Source organism: Pimephales promelas, chromosome 14 (assembly GCF_988280905.1).
Source record: "Pimephales promelas chromosome 14, fPimPro1.hap1.1, whole genome shotgun sequence".
Classification (NCBI taxonomy): Eukaryota; Metazoa; Chordata; class Actinopteri; order Cypriniformes; family Leuciscidae; genus Pimephales; species Pimephales promelas.
In genome coordinates, this window is record NC_142782.1 from 26,545,784 (window position 1) to 26,572,080 (window position 26,297).

Genomic DNA, 26,297 nt, shown 5'->3' on the forward strand with positions numbered 1-26,297 from the left:
TATTAGATTCTGATAAATGATAATGAAAATATTTATACATCTCTTGATTTCATAAAGTAAGAGTAAAAGTTTTCATGTTGGGATAAGTGAGATTCTGATTTGGAGCCTCAAAGAGGAGAAGGAAAAAAGACATTTGAAAAATACCTTTCCTGTATCATCTGTTTTTTCTCTGCAGGATCCAGTCATGCCATCACAGGAGCCGTTGGTAGATGATGATAAAAGTGGAGAGGAAGTGGAGCTCCCCCCTGAGGACCCTGAAGAAACAGACGCAAGTAGGTCTCCATCTCCGCTGTGTGCATTTCTAAATGCTGTTTTTGTGTGGGTATTGGGGTCATTCTGTCCTCTATCTGTCAGAGGTCACTGCTGACTGTGGTAGGATACTGTAGTACATCAGGTGCGAGTAATGTCACATTGACCCAGTTGAGAGAGAGAGAGAGAGAGAGAGAGAGAGAGAGAGACATACTCATCCCTTTGAGACAGTCCAGTCTGTGGCTCCCCCTGCTGGAATCTTATTACACATGATCATTTCTCTTAATGATTTGTGAACCGAAATTGTTCTTTTGAATTTGATTATGTCTTGTAGGTCTTCTACAATAGTTTTACAATTCATCCAAGGTCAAAAAACACTTGAAAATGCACATCACCTCATTTCTCTAAGATTCTGAAAATGGTTTGTTTGAAGCTTCAGTCTCTCTAAACCCCTCCTTTCCGAGAGCCTACTCTGCTCTGATTGGTCAGATGGCCCGCACTTTTATGACTGGTCTACATCTTAGAGCACGTGCTGAAAACAAAACACTCATTTCTATAAATGAATTTCAGCTCTGGAGGCTTCCTCAGTGCTTGCAAAGTGGTATTAAAGGAGTAGTTCACTTTTAAAAAAAATTTGCTGATAATTTACTGACCTCCATGTCATCCAAGATGTCCATGTCTTTCTTTCTTCAGTCGAAAAAATTAAGGTTTTTGATGAAAACATTCCAGGATTTTCTCCATATAATGGACTTCATTGGGAACCAAACAGTTCAAGGTCCAAATGAGTTTCAGTTCAGCTTCAACGGGCTTTAAACGACACCAGACGACGAATAAGGATCATATCAAGCGAAACGATGCGTCATTTAAAAAATAAATAAAAAAGTTTAAATTTTATAAACACAAATGCTCGCCTTGCTCTGTTCTGTGATGAGCGTTCGTGACTCTCCTGTTCAAACTCGTTCATCAAAATGAACAAATCTTTTTTCGAGTCATGACTCGAAGGGTCCTAGTCTAAGACCCTTAATCATCGTCAGGTGTCGTTTAAAGCCCTTTGAAGCTGCACTGAAACTCTCATTTGGACCTTAAACCACAATATAAATAGAATATTTTAAAAAGAAAGATTCAATGAATAACACTACAGAACAAAAATGTAAAGGACAAGAAATTAATAAGAAAGTCTCTCTTTCTCTGTCTCTCAGTTCCAGTCCCTTTCTTGGCACACAACCGGAAAGTGGAGAAAGCTGAAGATGACACCGAGGTAAGACAAGACGCAGCTCATAACTGATTATCCCAAATTTCCACAAGGCTTCATTCACTATAGTCACAATAGTCATATACAAATGCTTTTACTCACATTCTTTATATCTGCTGTGTAAAGGAATGCATGTAACATGTCTGCACCGAATTTGTCCAAGAGAAATGTTACAACAGTTTGGACAAAAGGTTTCCGCTGTGTGTTCACAGGATCTGAAGGCGGTGGTGGACGGGATCGAGGGGATTCAGATCTCTCAGTGTCTCGGCCTGGGGGACTTTGACATGATCCGGGTCATCGGGAGGGGCAGTTACGCTAAAGTGCTGCTGGTCCGACTCAAGAAGAACGAACAGATTTACGCCATGAAGGTGGTGAAGAAAGAGCTGGTCCATGATGATGAGGTAACAGCCTGTGTTGTCATGCGGATGAGTCTTCTTCAGTTTTATCATAGTGTCTTTGCTGCACCTCATAGATCTGGGAAAATGCAGGAAGGTCTCCTAGTTTGTAGTGTGATTGTTATGTAGTTGACACCAGTAGGTGGTGCTGTGGGATTGCGCTCATTTTAAATCGCTTGCAGTTCATCTTCAGTGGTTTTCACAAGTTTATTCAAAGATAAAGGCACTTTGTTCTAATTGGAAATCAGACTGTTTGCCTGTGAAATATATTTTTTTTTTTACATTTTTCTTGTGTCCGCGTTATATTTTTAGGAGCCAAATTAAGCTCATCAATGAGCATGGCATTAAAAGAATGAAATGAATACAATAAAATATAAAAGGAGGCTTCTGCAAATAATAAGAGAAAAATAAATGAAAAATGACTATTTTGGAACGATAGCTAATTTATATAATGGAGAGTTAGATTACTCACTTTGTCACAACATCATTATGTGTGTCATTCTGTTTTAAAAGCAACCTGTTTACACCCACATTCAATATCTTTTTGTATATTTAGAATCTTGGTGATTTAATTTCACTTTGAAAAATGTTAGAATTTATATGATATTAAACTTTTTTATATAGTTGAGTTTTTTATTGTAATGCAGAAAGAAATGTAATTTTATTTATTTAGTTACATTATCGTTCAAAAGTTTGGGGTCAGTATAATCTTTAAAGACTTTTTGAAAAAAAATTTAAACACTTTTATACGTTCTATTCAAAGAAAAAAATGATTGCAATTTCCACAAAAAATAACTGATTTCAACATTGATGATTATAAGAAATGCTTCAAATGCAGCAAAACAGGAAATTAGAATGACTTTTGAAAGGTCATGTGACACATTATGCTGAAAATGTAGTTTTACATCATAGGAATAAATTCAATTTCAAAATTAAAACAGAAAAAAGTTGGTTTTAAATTGCAATTATATTTAACAATAAAACCCTTTTGCTGTGTATATGATTAAATGCAGCCATAATGAACATAAGAGACTTCTTTTGGAAAAAAAAAAAATATTATAGACCCCAAACTTTTAAATAATACTGTATTTATTTATTTAATATAACCTTAAATGCAGTGGGATTTGACTCTATTCTAAGAAGCACAATATAACATTGAGAGACTTTTTGTTTTGTTTGTTTCTGTGCAATAGCATTAGCAATATCTCTGTAATGAAACCTGATATCTGTGAACAGGCATCACATAGAAAGACAAACTGAACTCTACAGCCATTCATCACAATGTAAACTCTGTACAGTCAAAGCTATTGTGTCTTTGTAAACTTGGCTCGCTCAGGAACATAAAGCCACATGGCTGTCGGCTAACGCACATGAATGAAGTTCACGAAGAGCAGAGGTCCTTCCAGAATGACAGAGACATGCAGTTGAACTCTGAATATGCACAAACAATGTAATTGCTTCCCCGAAGGCAGGCGTTCCTTCAAGGAATGTGTTCTCCTTTTCTTAAACTGTACTGTACATGTGTGTTCTGTGTATGCATGTTGTGCAGTCACACTTATTAAGGCTTAATGAGGCAATTTAATGATGGCATTTTATGCAACAAATTGGAGTTTGACATGCTGTATACATAAATATGGTCACATAGAGGGATGTGCTACTTAAACTTTGACTACATTCACAAGATGGATTCCTGCTGGTTCTAAAAAAAGTCTTAAAATGTCTTAAATTCAGTTTAATCAAACTTAAGGTCAAATGATATAATAAAAGTCTTATAATTTTAAGGGGTCTGAAGAGGTTGTGGCGACCGAAATACTATTATTAACTTTCAAAATGTTATGATGGAATTAAATAAATGTGAGCACTGCATGTTTAACGTCAAAAAGAACAATAACCTTTTTATTGCCTTTATTTAAACACATTATTATCCTATCCGCATAATCCAATCCATATGGTTACTATTGATATATTAGTACACACCAATTCCAGTGCATAAGTATATATTAAATAAAATATGTCTAGAGTATTTTAAACTTGCAGTTACCCTGTTTTGCTAATATTAAGTTCTTGATTAATGTTAAGGAAAATAATATGATTTATTTTGAGATTGTATGAGTTTATTATGTATGGGAATAATGTATTAATTGAATTTGTCTTAAAAAGGTCTTAAAGTCTTACATTTAAAGTCTTTTGCTTCTATAAAGGCGTTACAAAATATAAAATATTACAAGTAAACTAAGGATTATAGTTTATTCTCTATGGATATTGCACAGTAATATACGCATGATAAACCACAGCTTTTGGTCAAACATGTGTTTTGCATCATAACTTTTACTATTGTGTTTATTTTAGCTTGGCTAGAATGCCGTATTGACCCGTTCAGCATCCAGGACTGGAACTATCCATTTTTTATTTCATCCAAAATGATTTTAGACAACATTTTTCAAATTCTTGTCTGATTATCATATATGCATTTATGCACCTCATATGAATTGAGAGAGAGAGATTTGTGCATGAATAAACTGCAGACTATTAAAGTAGTTAAAAATTAAAAACTCTAAAAAACTTTAAAAAATGCTGACTAGTCACAGTACTTAAAATACACTTCCCTATAATACATTCATATTCATTTTAGCTTCAATTCCTGATGATGAACAACATTAATGAATGAATTAATGGCCATGTTATTTGTCGATTACAATAAGGTTTATTGTTAACCAAAAATAAAAAAGTAAAAAATGTCATTTATTAAAATAAACATTAACTGAATTGTTAATAGTATAAAAAACAGAAACATTTTATTTCTATTAGTTGTCAAAGCGATATATCTCACTTTTGTTTAGATTAACTTGATGTAGTAAAATAACTCAAACTAAAAGTGAACTAAATAATGATAAAAAATTATATATAGACATTAACAACAAAATACTACAACATTTACTAAAATAAATAATAGTATCTCAATGAAAATAAGATAATGCATTATACTGGATGTTAGAGGTCAGATAACTGTTATTTGACAAGACAAATATTACGATTGGCTGATGGTAAGATAGAGAAAGAAAACAAAGAAAGATTGAGAAACGTAGGAAGAGAGAAAATTAACATACAATATATACGTACAGTACATCATCTGTTTCTCCTCATGTCTTTATGCTGACACTGCTTTCCTGTAATCTGCTTTCCACTCGTCCAGGAAATTAAATTGTCCTGGTTTTGGAAATCGACTGTGTGTGTGTGTGTGTAATGTTTTGGGGCCAAAAGTCCCATGAGGAAAACCACTTAACATACTAAACATGCTAATTAAAATCTAAAAATCCATACAAAGTTAATGTTATTGTTAAGTGTAAGGTCAGTGGACAGAAAACACCCTTAGCTTGGTTTAAAAACAGTATTCGCCAATGAAAACGTCCAGACATGATAGAAAAACAAAGTGTTTGTTTGGGCTGAGATCTCATTTCACCCGCAGCCTCCCAAAAGACATTCATTGTCATTTTTCAACTTTAGTTGTTGAGTAACAGACATTCTCTGGAGTTCTTTGAGCTGATTACAAGTGTTGACAGAACAAAAATACTTGACTTTATCAACACATCGCTGAGCTGTGTCTTCACACCCAGAGACATTCTCAATACAGATGTTTTGTAACATCCTGTCTGGACGGTTCTGCGAAACGAAAGTGTATTGAGTGTTAGATTTGAAAGATACTGTACAATATATACCTTTATTGGCTTCTCTTGTGATTTATTTACATGTCTGTTTCTCTTTTCTCTGTTGTCTTTCCTTTCTGCACTTTTTAAAGAAGAAGAGAAAGGTGCTTTTCTTCTTTTAAATCTGAGATTTGACTCCCCAAAGTGACAGCATGCAATAGTGCCACATGTTTTCTGCTGTTAAACGATCAATAGACGAGTTTTTTTTTTCTCAGAAAACACAGGCTTGTTTATTTCTTTAACCTGAAATAGTCCCCCCGTAGAGGCGGTGAAACATAATGTCCTCTCCTCTAGTTCTTAGAAAGCAGTGAAACAGATTCCTGTCATGATCATTTGCAGTTGATTATTCATGATAAGGCAAATGTCTCTCTCTCTGTCTCTCTCTCTCTCTCTTTTTTTCTTCTTTCTTCTGGTGTAGGACATTGACTGGGTCCAGACAGAGAAACACGTGTTTGAACAAGCATCGACCAATCCATTCTTAGTGGGACTTCACTCTTGCTTTCAGACAGAAAGCCGGTAAGAGGAGAATGTACTTCATTTACCAAAGCTTTTTGTAATAGCACACTTAAAATAAGAAATCTTCGCCGCAAGAAAAAGTTATAAAATGTGAAATAACAAATCATTTTTGTTAAAGAAGTAGTTCACTTTTAAAAAAAACTTTTGCTGGTAATTTACTCACCCCCATTTCATCCAAGATGTCCATGTCTTTCTTTCTTCAGTCTAAACGAAATTAAGGTTTTTGTTTGATGAAAACTTTCCAGGGTTTTCTCCATATGATGGACTTCATTGGGAACCAGTGCAGTTTCAGTGCAGCTTCGAAGGGCTTACGACACCAGACGATGAATAAGGGTCTTATCTAGGACCCTTCGAGTCATGACTCGAAATAAGATTTGTTCATTTTGATGAACGAGTTTGAACAGGAGAGTCACGAACGCTCATCACAGAACAGAGCAAGGCGAGCATTTGTGCTTATAAAACTTAAACTTTTTTATTTATTTTTGAAATGGCCGATCATTTCGCTTGATAAGACCCTTATTCATCGTCTGGTGTCGTTTAAAGCCCTTTGAAGTTGCACTGAAACTCTCATTTGGACCTTGAACCATTTGATTCCCATTGAAGTCCATTATATGGAGAAAATCCTAGAATGTTTTCATCAAAAACCTTAATTTCTTTTCGACTGAAGAAAGAAAGAGATTGACATCTTGGATGACATGGGGGTGAGTAAATTATCAACATAAGTTTAAAAAAAAAAGTGAACTACTCCTTTAACATTCACGAAATCAACGTTTGAGATTGATAACTGTGTTATTTTTCACAGATTTTTCTATTTAAATTGCACATAAAACTGCAGGTATGAGCAGATCAAATAATGTCTGTATGAACAGGAAACCAGTCAATGGTGATAGCCATGTTTACAGCCTGTAACCATGGCAACAGATAATGATAGTAAATATTGTGTCTTTTCTTCTGAGCTATTTTGGGCATTTTGGAACAATCCTGCTGTCTTCATTCCCTCTGAAATGCAGCCAAACGTTTTTTTTCTTTCCATTCCACTGAAACGCTTAACAGGATTTTTTTCTAGCTGTTCGTCTGCACAATATCACTATTTACTGCTGTTTTTCATAACTTGAGAGGTTGACAGTAGTACTAACAATAGTGAGAAATTACTTGCAACAGACAACTAGTTTTGTAACTCGACTGTGTAGAATTTAAGCTCCACGAGTTACAGTATAGGACATGGTTGTCGATCTTTTTCATGAGAAAACGTTGTAAAATGTATGGCCAGTATATCTCTCACATACAGTACATCTGAAACAAAAACTATAAACAAATGATGAATGTCTCCTGCTCTCCATTCAGGCTGTTTCTAGTGATTGAGTATGTGAATGGAGGAGATCTTATGTTCCATATGCAGAGGCAGCGGAAGCTTCCAGAGGAACATGCCAGGTTTGTGCTATTTAAAAAAAAAAGATTGTTGATTTGGTTGATTTTCAACTCAGGAGGCCATTTAGATTAGGCCTAATTTTATGTGGGATTAGATGGTTGGATGGATGGATGACGGAGAAAAGGAACAATGAGTAGGTCACTAGATAATTCTGCAAATAATAAAGAAAGAAAATTAGACTAGAACACTATAGAAAATTCTTAAATGGTAGTTTGCTAGCCAAAAAAATGTCTGTTTAGCAGCAACTATAAATTAATAAATACATAAATAGAGAATTATTTGTTCAACAAACCGTTGAAAATATGATTTCATGGTTTTGTATGATTCAAATACAGAAAACTTTTCTTACACAAATAAAAATGTGCACTTTTTAGGCTCACGGCATTCACTCTGGCACCATCACAGACTTCAAAAACACGACTCATCTGTGTAGTTTTATTAACTTGAAATTGTCCGATTGAACTAAAGCCACGCCCTTGGTTCGAATGCAGATCTCATACACTTCTGTTAGGCTGTATTACTCTGTTAGATGATGTGAATCCTGTCACAGCGACTGATCTGAGCACTGTTGCAATGCCCCGTTTCACACGTCTGATTAACTGAGATCAAACGCAGGCTAATCATTTGAGTCAAGCTCACCCCGACCGGTCCTATCAATATGCGTCCTGCACACCACACATATGCAAATCCGCATGCTAATTACGAGTAATGAGCCTAAATATGCATGAGTTGCTCCTAAAGGTCTCACGAGCCCTTGCTGATCGCTGACATGAAGCAAAAGATTCAGAGTGCCAAACCTGATACCTGATCGGAAATGTCACCACTCATTTTGTCCTACTTTGAACACCTTTCTTTTTATTTGCTTTCCCCCCCCTAACTTTAGACAGGGTTGAGACAGTTAGACACACAGTATAGTATGTAATACTAATTTCAAGAAATTGCTTGTCACATCGCTAATGGTCATAAAGGTAAAGGATGCTAAAGGACAGATTATTGTACAGATTATAGTACCTCAGCATTGTTGAATGCTTGATTCTGATTGGTTGACACATGGTCTCTAATGTATTGATACAAAGCCTAGTTCACTACTATTTAAAAGCTTGGGGTCAGTAAGATTTTTTAGTTTTTAAAGAAATCATTACTTTAGACTAAATCTAAAATATCTTAAACTGTTTTCCGAAGATTGATCTATTTATTCATATATTATAAGAAGTCTTACGGCTTGAAACGACATGAGGGTCATTAATGACATAATTTTCATTTTTGGGTGAACTAACCCTTTAAGCAGCCCAGCTATTATTATATATATGAAGAGTTCAGATGCAAAAGCCTCTAAATGCCATTTGAAATTTTCTTCAAGAATGTTAATTTTTATCAAGCTTGTATATTTAAGTTCAGTAATTTCACTTAAATGGTAATGAAGATTACCTATAAATTGCCATTTAAGTGAAATTACTGAATTTAAATATACAAGCTTGATAAAAATGATTATTCTAGAAGAGAATTTCAAATGGCACTTAGAGGCTTTTGCATCTGAACTCTTATATATATATATATATAACAATAAGAAAAATTTCTTGAGCAGCAAATCAGTGTATTTGAATGATTTCTGAAGGATCATGTGACTAAAAACTACGTGTAGAGTAATGATGCTGAAAATTCAGTTTTGCATCACAGGTTTTAAATATTTATTCAAATAGAAAATTGCATTTTAAATTGTAATAATATTTCACAATTGTATTGATTTTACTATATTGTTTATTCAATAACTGCTGTCTTGATAATTAACAAATCTCACCGACCCTAAACTTTTAAACGGTTGTGTGTTAAATGTGGAAATCAACAATTCCTCTTCAATTAGTCCCCATCTGAATGTTTTAAAATGACGAGCCTTGCCAATGACATCTTTTTTCCTGTTTCCTGCAGATTTTATGCTGCTGAAATTTGCATCGCTCTTAATTTTCTGCATGAGAAGGGCATTATTTACCGGGATTTAAAACTGGACAATGTACTATTGGACCAGGATGGCCATATCAAACTTACAGACTATGGCATGTGCAAGGTAGAACCTAATCCTAAACACAAATAGAAGTAGCCATACTGTAGATGTATCTCTCAATAAGTCAAAAAATACTGTTAAAACAGAGTAGAACTCATACCAGATTTTGTTTCAGGAGGGAATCAGACCAGGTGACACCACCAGCACATTCTGTGGGACGCCCAACTACATCGCCCCAGAGATCCTGAGGGGAGAGGATTACGGTAGGTGTGACTACATGAATCCCTGCTGTCAATACTGCACAATCCAAAGTAACATAATAAAATGTATATATTTAGTGTTCTGTGAATCCTAGTGATAAAGATTGAACTCTTCTTTTTCTGTGTTTTAGGGTTTAGTGTAGACTGGTGGGCACTGGGTGTGCTCATGTTTGAAATGATGGCAGGTCGATCTCCCTTCGACATCATCACTGACAATCCTGACATGAACACAGAGGAATATCTCTTCCAAGGTGACGACTTGTGAATTCAACATTAAGTTCAATTCAATAGTTCAGTGTAAACCATGTCGCCAAAGCCAATTTTTCCTTCCATTTGACGCTTGTCAGGTGTTAATTTTGGACCTACTCGCAGTTTTTACAGTGATGCAGTGATATATATATATAAATAATTTGTGCATAATTACATTTAACTAACCCTAAACTAAAACCTAATCCTTAACCCTATAGTAAGTACATGTAGTTAATTATTAATACTCTAATAGGTAAACACGAACACCTTAAAATAAATTGAAACCAAATCTCTTCATCTTTCCCCCCCCCCCCCCCCCCAAATTATAGATGGTATGTTCAATTCTGGTAGAGTGAAGTGGACAAACTTTTGAAGAGTTTTATTTTATTTTGTTGGTAACACTTTTTGATCGTCCACTTTAGACATTCTACTAACCATATTTAACTTAGCAATTATTCAACTTATTCTACTAACCCAAACTCTAACATTCTACTACTGTCTACTAATACTCTATTGAGAGTTAGTTGACATGTAGTTGCAAACTCACTTGAAACTCTGAAACTCTCAAGAATGAAGTGCCGCACACAGTTTGGACTGTCTCTGCTTGTTGCATAATGCATATATATATATATATATATATACATAGGGGCAAATTTGTATGTATTTGAAGAGTGTAGAAGATGTCTAAAACCTAGTTCACACTACGTGATTTTAAGCCCGATTTAAGCCCGATTTGCAAATCGTTGAGTCGCCGACAAGTCAGGGTGTTATCGCGTGCAAATCGCGGGCGATTAGCGGACGATTAACGCTCGCCAATCCATTAGTGTGAAAGAGCCAACAACGCACCAAAGACAGCTCGCAGACACCTCGCAGACATGTCACTGAGCTCAGAAAAATATCTAGCATGCTAGATATCTCGAGCAGTCGCGCGACTCAATCTCAGTGATGTCATGAGTACAGCCAATCATAGCAACGCATGGGTTGAGGACACCAGGTAAATCTTACTTTTTCTTTTCTTTTTTTCTTTTTTTTTTTTCTCAGAGCAGATCGTCGAGCAAACAGTGTGCAGCACTAGTTTCTGTCTGACGTCCATATTCGCGTGTTGTGTTCTTCTCTGCAGTTTCGCGTCATTTCTGGTTCGTTTTATTGCGTGGTTTTTCGTGACAAAACATGGTTTCTAGACCAGATAGAATCGTGTTGTTGTCAACTCGTTATTTGTTTGATTATTTTCAGGATTTAGACCGTACTATAGTACTGAAACAGCTCTCATTGAGTCACAAATGATATGCTCTTATCATCCGATCGTGGTTGTATCTCTATGCAGTGCGTTGTTAACTCGTGTAGTGAGTTACCTCCTGTTGTGGATCAATCACGTTGTGTTGTGTGGTGTGAACAGCTAAACAACTTGAACACTCATGATTTCACTGAGAGCAAGTCATGTAGTGTGAACTGCACAGTTCAGCCCGACATTTTAAAATCATGTAGTGTGAACTAGGCTTTAGTCATCGATAGATGCATTTGTCATAAAATCATAGCTAATACACTCTTAGTCTGTATGTAGCACTTCATTTTTGATAACATGAGATTTTGCTGAGTGCCCATATAGCTACAGAAAATGTTATAATGTGTACGTTGATTAAAACGCAGTACTTGCTGCCTCAGTTGGGGCTGTTCTAATGATGGACAAAACACATACGTATTTCAGTCCATTTCAGCTTTATTTTAGTAAAATTTTAATAATATAACGGCAGATGCGAGTGTCTGACCATATATAAAGGCACTTATAAACATTTCCTTAAAAATAGTGTTTTTGGAGACATAGCTGCCCGACAGCGATGATATGTTCACGTGTATTGCTGAGCCCTTCACGGCATGTGTGCCATTCCTTAATGAGACATTCTTTCATCCCCCCTTTCCTCGCCTCCCTTCCATCTCCAGAGCAGAGAGTGTGTGGTCATCTGCTTCCCTGTCTGTTCTCTGGTGCCCCAGCCGTGAGGGCAGCGTGCTCCTGGATCACTCTCGTTCATACAGACACACACGACATGAACCTGGATCTCTCTCCACAACCGGAACTCCGTTCCCCCAATCCAAACCTCAGTTCGTCCATATGCTGCAGAATCGTCCCGGTCCAACCTCCCCCCGGCCCTACACGGCGCTCCGCCGCCCACCCAGGAGCAGGGCAGATGCTGCCACCGCCGAGCCAACACTTTAGCCGCTTTCGGGCCGCCGTCCAGACCGCGTCACAGCAGCAGGGCAGAGCCCCTGCAAGATCTAAATCCCTTTAGCTTTTCATTTGGAAAAGAAAACAAACAGGAGGATGTGGCATTCAGAGAGGGGAAAGATAAACGCTCGTCTGCAGAGAGAGAGAGATGAAATTTAACAGGCTTTACTTCTGGACGGTTGCCCGAGATACGCAACTGTAAAAGAAATCCAAAAATGCTGGGATGAGACGTATTAAAAAGGCATTTTTTTATTTTGATTTTTTTACTTTTTGTGGGGCGTTTTAAATCCACTTAACACCGCGACAGAATTTTATGAATTTACAGAAATAAACATGGAGCGGGAGAAATCGCTTGTTTTGAATATGGAAGGGCTTATTCAGGCGTCTGTAGTGTGTGGGTGTATGAGCGAGAGATTTTGTGTGTGTGGGTTAAAGCCTGTCTCTCTCTGACACTGCCGCACAACACGACGGGCATACTCTGCAAGAATGACTCATACTCTTTTATCTTCGGTTTCTTTTTCCCCTCTCTCTTTCAGTAATTTTGGAGAAGCCGATCCGGATTCCCAGGTCATTGTCTGTTAAGGCTGCGAGTGTGCTGAAAGGTTTTCTGAACAAGGTGAGAACAGAATGTACTTGGTATGTGAACGAACACTGCAGGGTGCAATACAGCTGTCATGTTTTTGCAAAACACAAGGAGATTAGAGGTTATACAGAACAAAAAACATTAAAAATATCATTCAGTAAAATTGTATATATATATATATATTGACATACATACGTACATATCATCCTTGCCTGTTTATTTCAGCATCATATAAAATCAGCAATAATGATAAATAATATTAAAGCAAACACAGCTCTGGTATCGGAAAAGTATCGGTATCGGCCGATATCCAAAGTCAGGTATCGGAAGTGAAAAATGTGGATCGGTGCATCCCTAATGTAGCTATTATATTTGTATTATTATAATGAAAATATATATTATATATTTTTTTATTATATTTCTATATTATTATAATACTGATACCAGATAGAAGATACAGATAATACTGGTATTGGCCAGACTGATTCAATTACATCTTATACAAAATTCTTTACATAATGAGTAGTTAGTAATCACTATTATGCTCCATTACACGAGAAAAATGGATGAGAAACAAACAGGCTCTTAGGGGGAAAAAAATACCATAATTCATGAACGTTGCACACTGAGGTTTATAAATGAGGGTCTTAACTCTACACAAACGTGCACACAGTTTGACTCTGATTGAACGAATATACAGTATGTGCTATAATTAGGAGGGTCATCATCCTCCAGACGAAACTGATCTCTTGAGGGTGCGCACACTTCTTGTCGTTTGCCTGTGTGCGTGTCTCTTGATTAAATCTATGAATAATGAAGCTTTTTCCTTTAATTGTCAAGACAAATTGCGTTTATTGAAGCTCTGGGGTTCCTCAAACTCAACAGCAGCCTGTAATCAGTGTTATCAGCCCGCTTAGCCTCTGCCTGATTCATTGGGATTAAATGAGTGCAGCGAGTTGCTTCAAGACCCTTGAATCATCATCCAAAATCTCAGAGCGCACGATAACTTATGCAGTAGTGAATGTGTTTTGGGTTAAACTCCAGTTTTCTGAAATAAAGAGGACATGAAATTAGGTTTCATGTTTTTGAAGTTCTCTACACCAGATCTGGCTTTTGTTAGGTGTGTTATTAATAGGCCGTGTGTTCTGTTCAGGACCCGAAAGAGAGGCTGGGATGCCAAGTTCAGACCGGATTCACAGACATCAAGGCTCATACGTTCTTCAGAAGCATAGACTGGGACCAGGTAGGCTTTTTGTCACGTTTTAATGTATGGAGAGACTGCTTATGCACTAATGGAAGTTGCTTGGCTGGCTCGGATATCTTTACTCTTTTTCCCCCCCTCTTAAAATTAGCGTCATCAAACGTTGTTACGTTTTTCATGGCATGCAAGTTTTTAAGGGTTGTTTGGTATTTCCTTTCAAGTAGTGTGTTATATAGTTGTTTATGAATGTAAAAGTTGCGAAACATTTTAAAGATCAAAGTGTGTGATAAATGGAGTTATTGTCTCCCAAAAGAACGAACCGATTCTGAACTGCCTGAATCGAGACATCAATAATTATGGTCTGCCCGTGAAAAACGTTTACTTTGGCAGACGTGGACGAGTTTGGTTTCTGTTGTCCACATGTCGAAAAGATGTGTTTTAAGTTTGCATGCACTTCCAAAGAATGAGGGCTCTTCATGGCTCGAATTAATATAGGGTATATTGAACTGACGCCATTATTACGATTTGTATCACTGTGTATACAAGTGCTAAGGAAGCATCCGGAGCTGAAATTCAGAAATGGGCATTTTGTTTCGGTAGATCAGTCACAACAGACTGGGCCATCTGACCAATCAGAGCAGGTTTAGAGAGACAATAATGCTGAAATGTATGTTATGAGAAAAATTGGATGCACGTAAATCTATTGTAGGAGACCTCCTAAACAAAATTAGGAACATTTAATATAACATATATTAGGGGCACTTTTAAAATAGAGTTTAAAATGGAGTTATGTAAGAGGATCTGGTTTAAAGTACTGACTAAAACCCAGACTGAATCAGCTTTAACAACAACAGTAGAAAATACTACACTTTGAGACTGTTTAAGCAAGGTTTATTGCAGTTGTTTATGAACTACACTTTTGGAAGAGGGGATGTAGTGTGTGTGTGTAGGGGAGGGGTGTGTGTGGTCATTGATAGGTGGGTGTTATCCTCCGTACAAGCAGCAGAAATGAAAGAGAATATCAAATGAGGTTCAGCCTTTGCTGAAGCGGCACAAGGTTTAAGGGGGGGATGTTAATTGGTCTGGTATAAATGATGCACACAATGCTGAAACATGAAAGTCAGGGAGAGAGCATACAATATTCAGGAATTGCAGATAGAGCGTGTGTGTGTGTGTGTGTGTAATTAATGAAATAGAATGTGTAAGAGGAAGACTTTGGGTGCAATACAGAGAGGTAGAGAAGACTCATGTCATGTATGGCCTACTGTATAGTTCCACACAGGATCTGGACTTGTTGAATCTGAAGGTATTTTTTTAAGATTTCCATAGAATTTACACTCCCATCATGCACAGAATCATGTTGTTAAAACAAAACAGGTACATTATGTAATTACGCAATGTTCACTTTTTTATTTTTTACAGCTTCTTTTTAAGCACTTTAAAATTTTTGTCAACATGATATCAAAATAGACTAAATCCATGTGAATGTTGTTCCAAAGAAGAAGAAGAAAAAGTTTGTCTTTGTAATATATATTTGTAACATAACCACCTGTCTCAATTCTGGTCTGTAAGGGCTTTTTTCAAGTTCCAGTCAGTGTTCAATGGATAACTTCTACAGTTTTATTTAATCGAATATCACAATACGCGTTACAGAAGTAAAAAGGGAACTATTTTTCATGTTGATTTTGAATCTGTTTAGGGTATGACTTAGAGGGATTGTGGGGTTGTTGTGACCCACCTAACTAAGGACCCTCCCAAAGGACGTTGTAACAAAAGGTTTATATTTTTTATATGCAGTATAAAGGTATACAAAATATTTGTCAGGGATTTCAAATGCTTTAGATACATGAAAGTTAACAAAACAAAAACATTCATGACTTTTTTTTATTGATTTTAGGTCAATATAAATCACAAATGCGTCATCAAATCTTTATTATTCATCCATGCATGCTTCATTTTTATTTATTATTTTCCGGTGAAATGACAGACTTTATCTCTGGTAATGTATGCTGGACATCTCTTATAATATTCTCTGAATATACCACGTTCCTTTCTTACATCAACAACCGATGGATTAAACCAAGACCCCACCCTACATTGTTTTTTAATATTAAATCAATAATTCGTCATTAATGGGCTACAATGTTGAAGATCTTTGCAGATATGGAAAATCAGGGCAGAGAGTCTGAAAACAGCTTGCAGATTCAGTCCGGGTCATAAAAACTGCAGAGGCAGCAAATTAGTTCTTTCCCCACTGTATCATCTCATACTTGCCTCAGACACACTGTACTTGTACTGTACATCTACACATAACTGAGTCCTCAGCCAGGCGTTCAGCTGTGATCTGTCGCGTTTTGTTAGCTGTAATTGCGGTTAGCGTTGGTTGGTCGTGTCCGCCGTGTATTTCCTGATGTGCACTCACAAGTTCGGCAACGTGGAAAGGAAATTATACGCTCTAGAGTTCTGTCACTAACGCACCATGCTTCAGTTGCTGGGATTTTCTGCCACTTTACCAGCGTAATGGATGTGTTTGGACACACAGACTCGCACACAACCCCCTGAGCTCCGCTAATAAACCGGGTTGCGCTACACTTGTTGTTAATTGTTAATGAATGAATGAAGACATTGATTTGATGCTCAACTGAAAGCACGTAGCCTATCTAAACTATGTTTGTGTCTGATATACCCTTTTCAAGTGGATATTGTCGCTGCTGTGCTTCTTTGCTGTGTGGTATTTCAGTTTGACCTTGCCATTGCAGAAATATTTCTATTCATCTTTCTTTTGATGATCTGGCTGTTTTGAAATGAAATGAAAAAATAAACTTTTTTTAAAACACACATTTATTAAATGTCCTGGAGTGGATGTACATATATCACAGGACAATGCTGTCATTTATGTCTCTTTTTTTTTTTTTTTACTAACGAATGTCGCTTCCACAGCATTTCAAATTGTCTTGGTCACACTTTAAAAATAAAAAATATTTATTATCAAAGTTAATTGAATCATCATTTATTATTTAACTAATTGTTTAAAATTAATTACTCATAGTTTATTTCAAATTATTTGTAATAAAATATAAAAGTTTGAGTTTAACTGAACAGTTCAGATGCCTCTAAGTGCCATTTGAAATTTTCTTCTAGAATGATAATTTTTATCAAGCTTGTATATTTAAGTTCAGTGATTTCACTTAAATGGCAATGATAATTACCTATTAATTGTAATTTAAGTGAAATTACTGAACTTAAATATAAAAGTTTGATAAAAATCATCATTAAAGAAGAAAATTTCAAATGGCATTTAGAGGCTTTTGCATCTGAACTCTTCAACTATTAATGTTACTGGGTTTCAAAATATAATAATTGTATGATACATTTTTTTATGTTTTAGGATTAAAAGATTGTAGTAATACTTTATTAACCATACGGCCTATGATATATTAAAGTAAAACATATTTTTACAACAAAAGTTATTTTATTTTAGCTACTTTTCAAAGGATGAAGGGGTGTTGTTAATGTTACAAGAGTTTTAATGTAAGCTTCATTGAATTATCACCCAAACATCTGTTTACGGAGAGTGTTGCAACTATTTTTAAAATGGCAGAGAGAAATAATGTGGAATTTGTATATATATATATATAGGAAAAATGTCATGGAGTGCAGATTAGTGAAATGAGCGAAGCTTCAGTGTTGCTTTAGGGACTGTGATTTAGACAGTGAGAGACAGAAGGGGGTGAAAGAGACGGTGTGAGGCAGATTGCAAAAGATAGAGTGAGAAAGGCTTGAATGAGGAGAGGGACATGATTTTAGACAGTGAGAGACAAAGTGGGAGAGAGTGAGAAAAGGAGAGAGAGATGAATGAGAAGAGGGAGTTGGACTGAGACGGTGAGAGACAGTGATAGAGAGCGAGCTGAATGAGAAAGCAGGGGGTAGACTTGAGCGCTGGTGTAAAAGCTTGTCTCCGCTCAGACAGATCCTCTTCACACCGTCTGCAGTGTTGGGCCCTGGAGGAGAGACTCACTCTCTGTGACGCCAGCATAAAGACAGATTTAGCAGGGGAGGCTGAACAGCAAGTCCACTTCTGAGACCCAAGAGTTTTGGACCTGGTGTTTGTAGAACCTAGAAATTGGTATATGAGCTCCATAAGCTCTCTATTCTTTGTTTTTGCTGAGACCTGTTTGAATTCGACGGGCCTTTTGGCCCATTTTTTTGTAATCATATGGTGTACTGTAGTTACAACAACAGTCCAGCTAACTGGATTATGCTATCCATTTGAACCTTGTGCGCTTGATGGCACTACACATCACCAGCCAGGTTTAGGACCTGACTTGGAGTCAGTCTTACTCTTTACAGTATGAATCAGAGGCATCCATACAGTAAGAGGACATACAATAGGCCTATGTCACGAAAAAAATGAGGACCGGAAGTATGTCTTTTAGTAGGGATACGGCTCTTTCGGTTAGCTAGATACCGCTTCACCAAATCTCTCCACGAACCTGCCTGAAGTCACATATGACGATGTCGATGTGGTTCGGATGGTAAATGAAAACTCTCAAGTGGGAAAGTGTGAAAGCTAAGGTATGGCTGTCCTGATGCAGAGCAACCCGGTACACTACAATAACAGCCGCGGGTAGGTCTAGCCGTTCGCCAGTAAGGTAAACGTTTTTATGCTAACAGCGAGTTCGACCAATCGGCTGACGTTGCTACTACGCTTAGGATTTGTGGGTAGTGTAGTTTTTTTTCATAAGATCACGGATAAAACATTTTTCTTTAAACAAGATTGAATTAATACAAACTAAATAAGCTTCAAAAATTATTGAAGCTTATTTGAAGCTACAAAATAGCTTCAACAGGAGCAAAAACCTTGCTCCTTCCTCGAGGAATACTGTTGACCGGAAGTTCTGTATCCCTACTCCGCGTTCCGGAAGCAGGAAGTGTGACATTGGCCTATAAGCTTGTATCTTCCTCAAGTTGGAGACAAAGAAAAAAAACTACAGACGTCTATTTGAGATTGGCTGAGAGCATGATGAGTGCGTTAACATGCTTTAAACCTCACAGTCGCTGGATCAGTGTATGTGTGTGTGTGCACGTGTAACAGAGCAATTGTGATTCCTCTTTCACCTTTCACGCTGTGTGTGTGTATCCTCGGTGATTGTTTATTTACATACTATTTTTGAACTGTCTGTACATGTATATGTTCAGACTGCAAACTGTAATACATAAATAAATATAGCATAAAATCATAAATGATGCATAGATTCACTTGTATTATTTAAAATTAATTTTGGCGGCATATACAGTATATATATATACTGTGTATATATATGTGTGTGTGTGTGTGTGTGCACACATTAGACAAATTTGCATGTTTTAAGACTATTCCTCAGTACTCCAGCATAGATAATCGTTTTGTTTGTGGATTTCCTGTTTTCTTATCCACAGCTGCAGTGAAATCAAGGTCTTTTCTAATGTTTGTAGAAGGACACAACTGTAAATCAGAGACATTGTTTAACCTTAAAAGATTAAGTCTTAAAAGCATTTTATTCAAATTGGCTCAATTAAATGAATCATTGTAATTCAGACCTGGTTTCCTTTTTTTTAAGTGGCAAATAAAAAGAAACAAGCTTTTCTCTATTATTCTAGAACACAGACACAGTCAGAACAGCCTTGAGTCATGGAGATCAAGCAATCATTGTGGTTGTGTGTGTGCGTGATTTTTATTTCAGCCAGCTTTGCCACTGCAGTTGTTTGAATGAATTAATAATAATTATCCAGGGTAGTTACACATGTTTGGTTGTTGTTCTCCACTGGGTTAATCATTTTCTGCATCTTTTTTAAGTAAAGTGATGGGCTATTTAGGACCACATTGATATTGCATGTTCACATTCTTCAAAAAAATGTTGTGTTCTGCAAAAAAAAAAAAAAATAGAAAGAAAGAAGCTCACACAGGTTTGGAATGAGACTTCATTTACATTACAAATCCAATAGGCTCAAATGGATTTCAGATTCAAAAATGTGTTAGTCCGTGATCAGATCACCATGCATCCTGGGTGCATTTTTGCCATTTTTAATGTGATCAAGTGCTATCCGATTGTGATCACAGAAAACATACTTATGCCAGGTGTCAAGGGAGCCATAGTGTCCGATTTCAATCAGCTCCATATCATCCTAGCAGATTACCAGTGAGTTTACGTTCATTTTTTCTCTGAGAGGAAGATGCCAGACCCCGACAGAGAGAGTGAGAACGGCGGGAAGCGAGAACTAGTGAAGGATCTGTGTGGGAATAATCCCCTCCCACACATCAGTGAGAAGAGTCTCTGTGCATCTGGATGGGTGTGCGCGTGTAATTGGTTTTCTGCTACAGAGACGAGCGTTAGCATGTTCCACCAGGCAGATTGAAGCCAACTGCGTCACGCCTGCCTCTCAGGAGTCGATGGCCTCGGGAATAAAAAACATGCACACATGGCGGCTGGGCACCAATTAACATCTCTTTTTCCCCTGTGTGCCGTCTTTAACTCTCTGTTATGTCTCTCTCCACTTTTGTTTTGCCATTACACTGCAATCCACACATACTGTATGCAAAAGCAGGATGTATTGCTCTTGGGAAAGAGTAGGGTGCCATACACATACTCTTATGCTCTTCATAGTTGCATTTATTCAGTTAAATCAATTATATTGTGAAGTATTATTACAATTTAAAAGGACTGTTTTCTATTTTTTATATTTAATAGCATCATTGCTCATTTTAAAAGGCTGATTTGTGCTCAAGAAATTTTTTTATCAATGTTAAAAAAAGTTGTGTTTCTTAATATTCCTGTGGAAACTGATTATTTGATGAATAGGAAGTTTAAAAGCATTTTGTATATCATTATAAATGTATTTTTGTCACCTTTGATCTATTTAATATGTCCTTGCTATGAAAGTATTCATTTCTTTTAAAAAATAATATTGCTGACCCAAAACATTTAAACGGGAATGTATATATCGAAGAATGGCAGAAAAATATTTGGAAAGTAAGAGAACAGAAGAAATGCTACAGCCTTGGAACTGCGTAGAAACCACTCGGAATATGCCGTCTCACTACTCACAGACTCTTTAATAAAAGTAAAAATCTATTTACGGACATTTGACAGACCGACACAATAGACATTAAGCTGGACTCATGAATTAGACTCAATAGAGAGAGTGAAATAGTAGTGAAAGGAGAGACGAGGGGCCATCTGTTCCAGTTTGTGCAGATCGGCGTGGAGTGGAACACAGCAGGATCATGTCCTCAAAACACACAGAGAACGTTAGCGAGGAAAAAAAAAGAGTCCAACATGTAAAAACAAACCTTATCTGACCCATAGTGTTGACGTCCAGAGAATCAGTCTGTTCTGACAAGTGCATGACATCAAACCTCAGTCTACAATTAATACCGTGGTCCATATTTTTTCTTCATTACTCCTCTCCTTGTCCCTCTTTACTTTTTTTACTTTTTAATTTTTTATATGAACTTCTTGGCTGGACATTGTCAGGCAATGCTAGGATCCCTTCCAAAATGGAGTCTTCGAGAGAAATTTTAACTATAAATTGAATTTCTTGTAATTCATTCAATACCAAAAAGTATCAATAAAAACTTTAATTCTAATTTAAAATGCACTCGTTCCCCCTAGTATTTTTATTTCCAATGTATTTTTATGCTTAACTGGAACAGATGGCCTACTGCTTCCTCGAGATTTTATTTTGTGCCACACCAGAAATTGCGGTGCAGAACTTTTCCGTGAACAGTTCTTAAAGGGATAGTTCACTTTGAATTGAATTTTTGATGTTTTAGCTTACCTCAAGGACATCCAAGATGTAGGTGTCTGTTTCACAGTATTTTCAATTTTGATATTTTTAGGTCAAAGCGTTCTTGTCTATCAGTCATATAATGGAGGTATATGGGGTCCACCTCAAAGAGCATGCGCAGAGAAGTCCAAATTGAACATGATTTAATGACTTGTAAATGTAAGTACACATTGATGGCCTAAGACACGAAACAAGCGGTTGATGTGAGAAAACGAACAATATTTATATTGTTTTTACCTCTTGTAATCACAGTCACGTCCAAGTACTCTGAGGGCGAGGGCGCTTCTGCACCGGAAGTGATCTCTCGTGTGCGTCACTCATTGTTTACACAAAGATTTCAGAAGTGTTATCCTTCACTGTGAAGATCTAAACATATTTAGATATACAGGAAATTGCAATGGAAGACGATTTAGATATATCAACAGACAACTTCCGGCGCTTGCGTAGACCGAAGCGTCCGTGTCTTGAGATCACTTGGACGTGACTGTGGTTACAAGAGGTAAAAACAAATACTGTTCATTTTCTCACACAAACCGCTCGTTTCGTGTCTTAGGCCATCAATGTTTACTTACATTTACGAGTCATTAAATCATCTTTAATTTGGACTTCTCTGTGCATGCTCTTTGAGGAGGACCCCATTTACCTCCATTATATGACTGATAGACAAGAAACCACAGAAAGCAAAAAAATCCCATCAGTTGCGGGCAAAGACTCACGCTTTTCACACTTTTCACATAAGATTTTCACACTCAGCCTATCCTCACTTTTGAACTCTGCAATGTAGACAGCAAGACAGCTCACTAGATTTCTTTTTTGGTGTTTTCAGGTGGAGAGGAGGGGATAGTACAGAAGATAATCAAATAGTCTTATCTGATCAAAGGTCTTGATATTGTGATGTTGGAATGGATTCTGTACTAATCTATCATTTTCTCACTTTTCTCTTCTAGCTGGAACAGAAGCAGGTGACGCCACCGTTCAAACCTCAGATCACAGACGACTACGGTTTAGAAAACTTTGACACGCAGTTCACCAACGAACCCGTGCAGCTAACACCAGACGACGAGTAAGTATTGAAAAATGTTATGCTTGGCTGAAGGGCATTTCATTACCACAAATGATCAGTAAAGATCTATGACAGAAGAATCAGTCCACCTGTTTTCCAAAGACCTGTTCAGTTTCTTAAAAACGCTAATACGACTGGACTCGTGTTTGGTGAAATACGTCCGAATTTGAATTATGAAAAGACAAACTGGCATCTCCTTCCACACCTTAACATCTTCCAAATGTTTAAATGAAAATTAAAGTCAGTCGTCACTTCTGCGGAATCCATCTCGAGAGCGATTATGTAATAATTTAACGACTTCAAAGTTACACGACTGCACCAGGAGAAGATTTAGGCGTTTAATAACGGGGGTTTCCACTCAGCTTGATTCTGCTGGTCAGGATGGTGAGGTTTATGTCTAAGATTCCCCTTCAGAAGTGAGAGCGAGATGAAGTGAAATGGCTTACCCATCTGGAGGCTATCGTCTAGAGGTGGTGATGTCATATGGAAACATCCCCTCTGGAGTTTCTGATTGCTTTACAGTATGAGGTGCACCGAAAAGGGCCACATTGAAAGGGAGGACAAAGAACAGCTCTTAAACGGCTAAAAACCTGATGCCGAGAGGCATTAAAAACCATAGATTCAGGTGGAAACTGGCTTCAATCAGTGTGAAGTGAGTTTCTAAGGGGGCTTTTAAGCTTTCAAGTCTTTTCTTCAGTCGCCCATTCATAAAGTCGGCCCTTTTGAATACCGCTGTGATTAAAACAAGTGCTAAAATAAGAGGCTAGTCGACTCGGTGCAAAAAATGTGCATTTATTTGATAGTGGAGGATTGTTGGTTGACTCATTGCATGTCTGAATACATTTAGGTCAGTTGTTGAGGTCTCACCCCATTTCTCTCAAGAGATTCTTCAGACATTCCAGTCATTCTTCATAGAGGACAATCACGCCAGGCTTTGAGACGTATTGTTCTGTAGAGGTGTATTTCTCTGGAGAGGGACTCCGGTCTTCACAATGACTTTTATGTCTGGCTGAATTTGTTATTCTGATTTGATCCATAGAGGCCGGCGGCCCTCAAGCTACTGAAAAGAATTCCTGTTTTCAATTTACATTAACTGGAGCTCGTAAAATGCAGCTCAGAAAGAGGGCGGCATCTTTGATTAACAACGTGATTTAGTACCATGACTGTGCATTCAAAACATACAATGCTTACCAGGGTTATGCAAAATTTACAATCGAAGAATTAGTTCCTCTTCAATTAATGAGTGTGAATTTAAATTAAATTGGCCACAACATACAGGAAGAGTAATTTACTCAATTCAAAGCCCTTTAACACAGAATAAGATCTATCTATCTATCTATCTATCTATCTATCTATCTATCTATCTATCTATCTATCTATCTATCTATCTATCTATCTATCTATCTATCTATCTATCTATCTATCTATCTATCTATCTATCTATCTATTTATCATTCTAGCCATCATTCTGTCTGTCATTCTATCTATCTATCTATCTATCTATCTACGTATCAATCAATCTATCTATATATCTTTCTGTCTATCTATTGATCTATTGTTCTATCATTCTATCGCTCTTTTTGTCATTCTATCTATCTATCTATCTATCGTTCTGCCTGTCTGTCTATCTATCTATTGTTCTATCTATCGTTCTAGCTATCAGTCTGTCTATCTATGTATCTATATGTCTATCTGTCTATCATTCTATCGTTCTATCTATAGTTCTATCTGTCTGTCATTCTATCTATCTATCATTCTGTCATCCTAATCAGATGCGACATCATTCTGGGACACACGATAAAAGGTGTATTTTCAATGTTAATCAGAGTTGCGGTAACCCAATGGTAACCCAACCAGTGGTAACCCAACCAGCTGCGACAGTGATACACGATGATTCTGTTTCTGTGACAACAACTAACAAAGTATGACAATGATAATCTTGGGCACTGATCATGGCCTTTATTTAATGTGTGGACAGACAAATTGCCTGTCTCTGGAATCTAATCACATCGTGTCAGGTGAATTTTGAATGAGGTCATCATATATCTTGAGGTGATTTGATATCTTTCCTCTCCGTGAGAAGCCCACGATGCACCTCGTTCTAAATGAACACTAACCGCTGAATACACAATCATTGCAGTCTACAAGTCGATTGAAGTCAATTTGCCGGTAAACCTGTCACTCATAATTAGCAGAAGCGCAAGTGGGCCGCAGTCAGATGAACTGACAGACAGTAATCTAAAGAGCCACGGCGGGTTCTTAGTTCAATACGAGATTTTCCAAGCAGGCTTCAAAGGAACGCAGCAGCCAGACACTTCAAAAGCAGAGCAAGCTCTGGAAAAGCATGACGTCCCACACGGTGGAGGAGAGGAGGAGGGGGAGGAAGTGATGGAAGCCTTTTTTGTTTGACTGATCTGGCAGACGAAAAAAGCGGGTTGGGGGGGGGGGGGGGGGGGTGAAATCCTTCCTTGTAAGAGATTTAGTCTTTTGGATTAAAGGAATGTGCATCCAGAGTGGGAAGTGTCTCAGAGCCCAGCGGAAAAGGATGAATCCATTGCGACTAGAGACACGATTCCCTTTTACATGCTCAAACAAACCACTTATAAAAGAACTTGGATTCCCTGTGTATTGTTTTCTAGTTTAGTTGACTACACAAAATTTGCACAAAGTACTCTACCGTTCAAAAGTTTGGGGTCAGGGAGATCATTAAATTGATCAAAAATGACGGTAAAAACATTTACAATGCCACAAAAGATGTGTACTTCTGTTCCTTTCATTGTCACTCCGAGTTCCATCGGATGACGACGAATGGGGTTTCGCTTATCCACAAGTTTCCTACGCCCCATGAGGCCTTGCGTCAAAAGTGGGCGCGACTTCCGGTTCGAAGTAAACAAAGCGCGATTTGACATGCTTGACACTCGTTCATTCAACAGTTGACGGTCATTCAAGTTATAGCGATCCAAACTAGCTAACGATGTGGGAACACAACCTCAACGAAATTCAAAAGGGTGAAATAACAGTACCTTTACCCTCCGCAGTAGTTGATTGGGAGTATTATAATAACATTATTAATAATCAATACTCATCCAGTCATGGTGACAGACAGTTGTGTGAGCTGACAAACAATTAAAATAAAAAATACACACTTAGTCATTGTGCTTTGAATTATAAATGAATGTGCTACTTGAATACATTAACTGGCATATTTTTATTCTGTCAACACAGGCTTTGATCCTGAGTTTAGCTGTAACATCAGTAGCGAACAGCCAATCACATGCTGAGAGAGTTTATAGAATATTAAGAATTTAAACAAATGTACACAGAAAGATTCGTCATCTTTTGGGAGGTG

The 26,297-nt window shown here is 37.2% G+C and overlaps 1 protein-coding gene across 1 annotated transcript in view; it reads left to right on the forward strand.

Annotated features, from left to right (window-relative positions):
- prkcz (protein kinase C, zeta) overlaps positions 1-26,297 on the forward strand; it is a 105,027-nt gene that overhangs the window by 71,041 nt on the left and 7,689 nt on the right. The window contains exons 7-17 of the mRNA XM_039676064.2: positions 176-272; positions 1,449-1,507; positions 1,714-1,902; positions 6,019-6,116; positions 7,461-7,547; positions 9,472-9,607; positions 9,720-9,807; positions 9,936-10,055; positions 12,811-12,890; positions 14,011-14,100; positions 22,833-22,948. Of these exons, the coding sequence (XP_039531998.1) occupies positions 176-272; positions 1,449-1,507; positions 1,714-1,902; positions 6,019-6,116; positions 7,461-7,547; positions 9,472-9,607; positions 9,720-9,807; positions 9,936-10,055; positions 12,811-12,890; positions 14,011-14,100; positions 22,833-22,948 (1,160 nt within the window). The remainder of the gene's footprint in view (positions 1-175; positions 273-1,448; positions 1,508-1,713; positions 1,903-6,018; positions 6,117-7,460; positions 7,548-9,471; positions 9,608-9,719; positions 9,808-9,935; positions 10,056-12,810; positions 12,891-14,010; positions 14,101-22,832; positions 22,949-26,297) is intronic.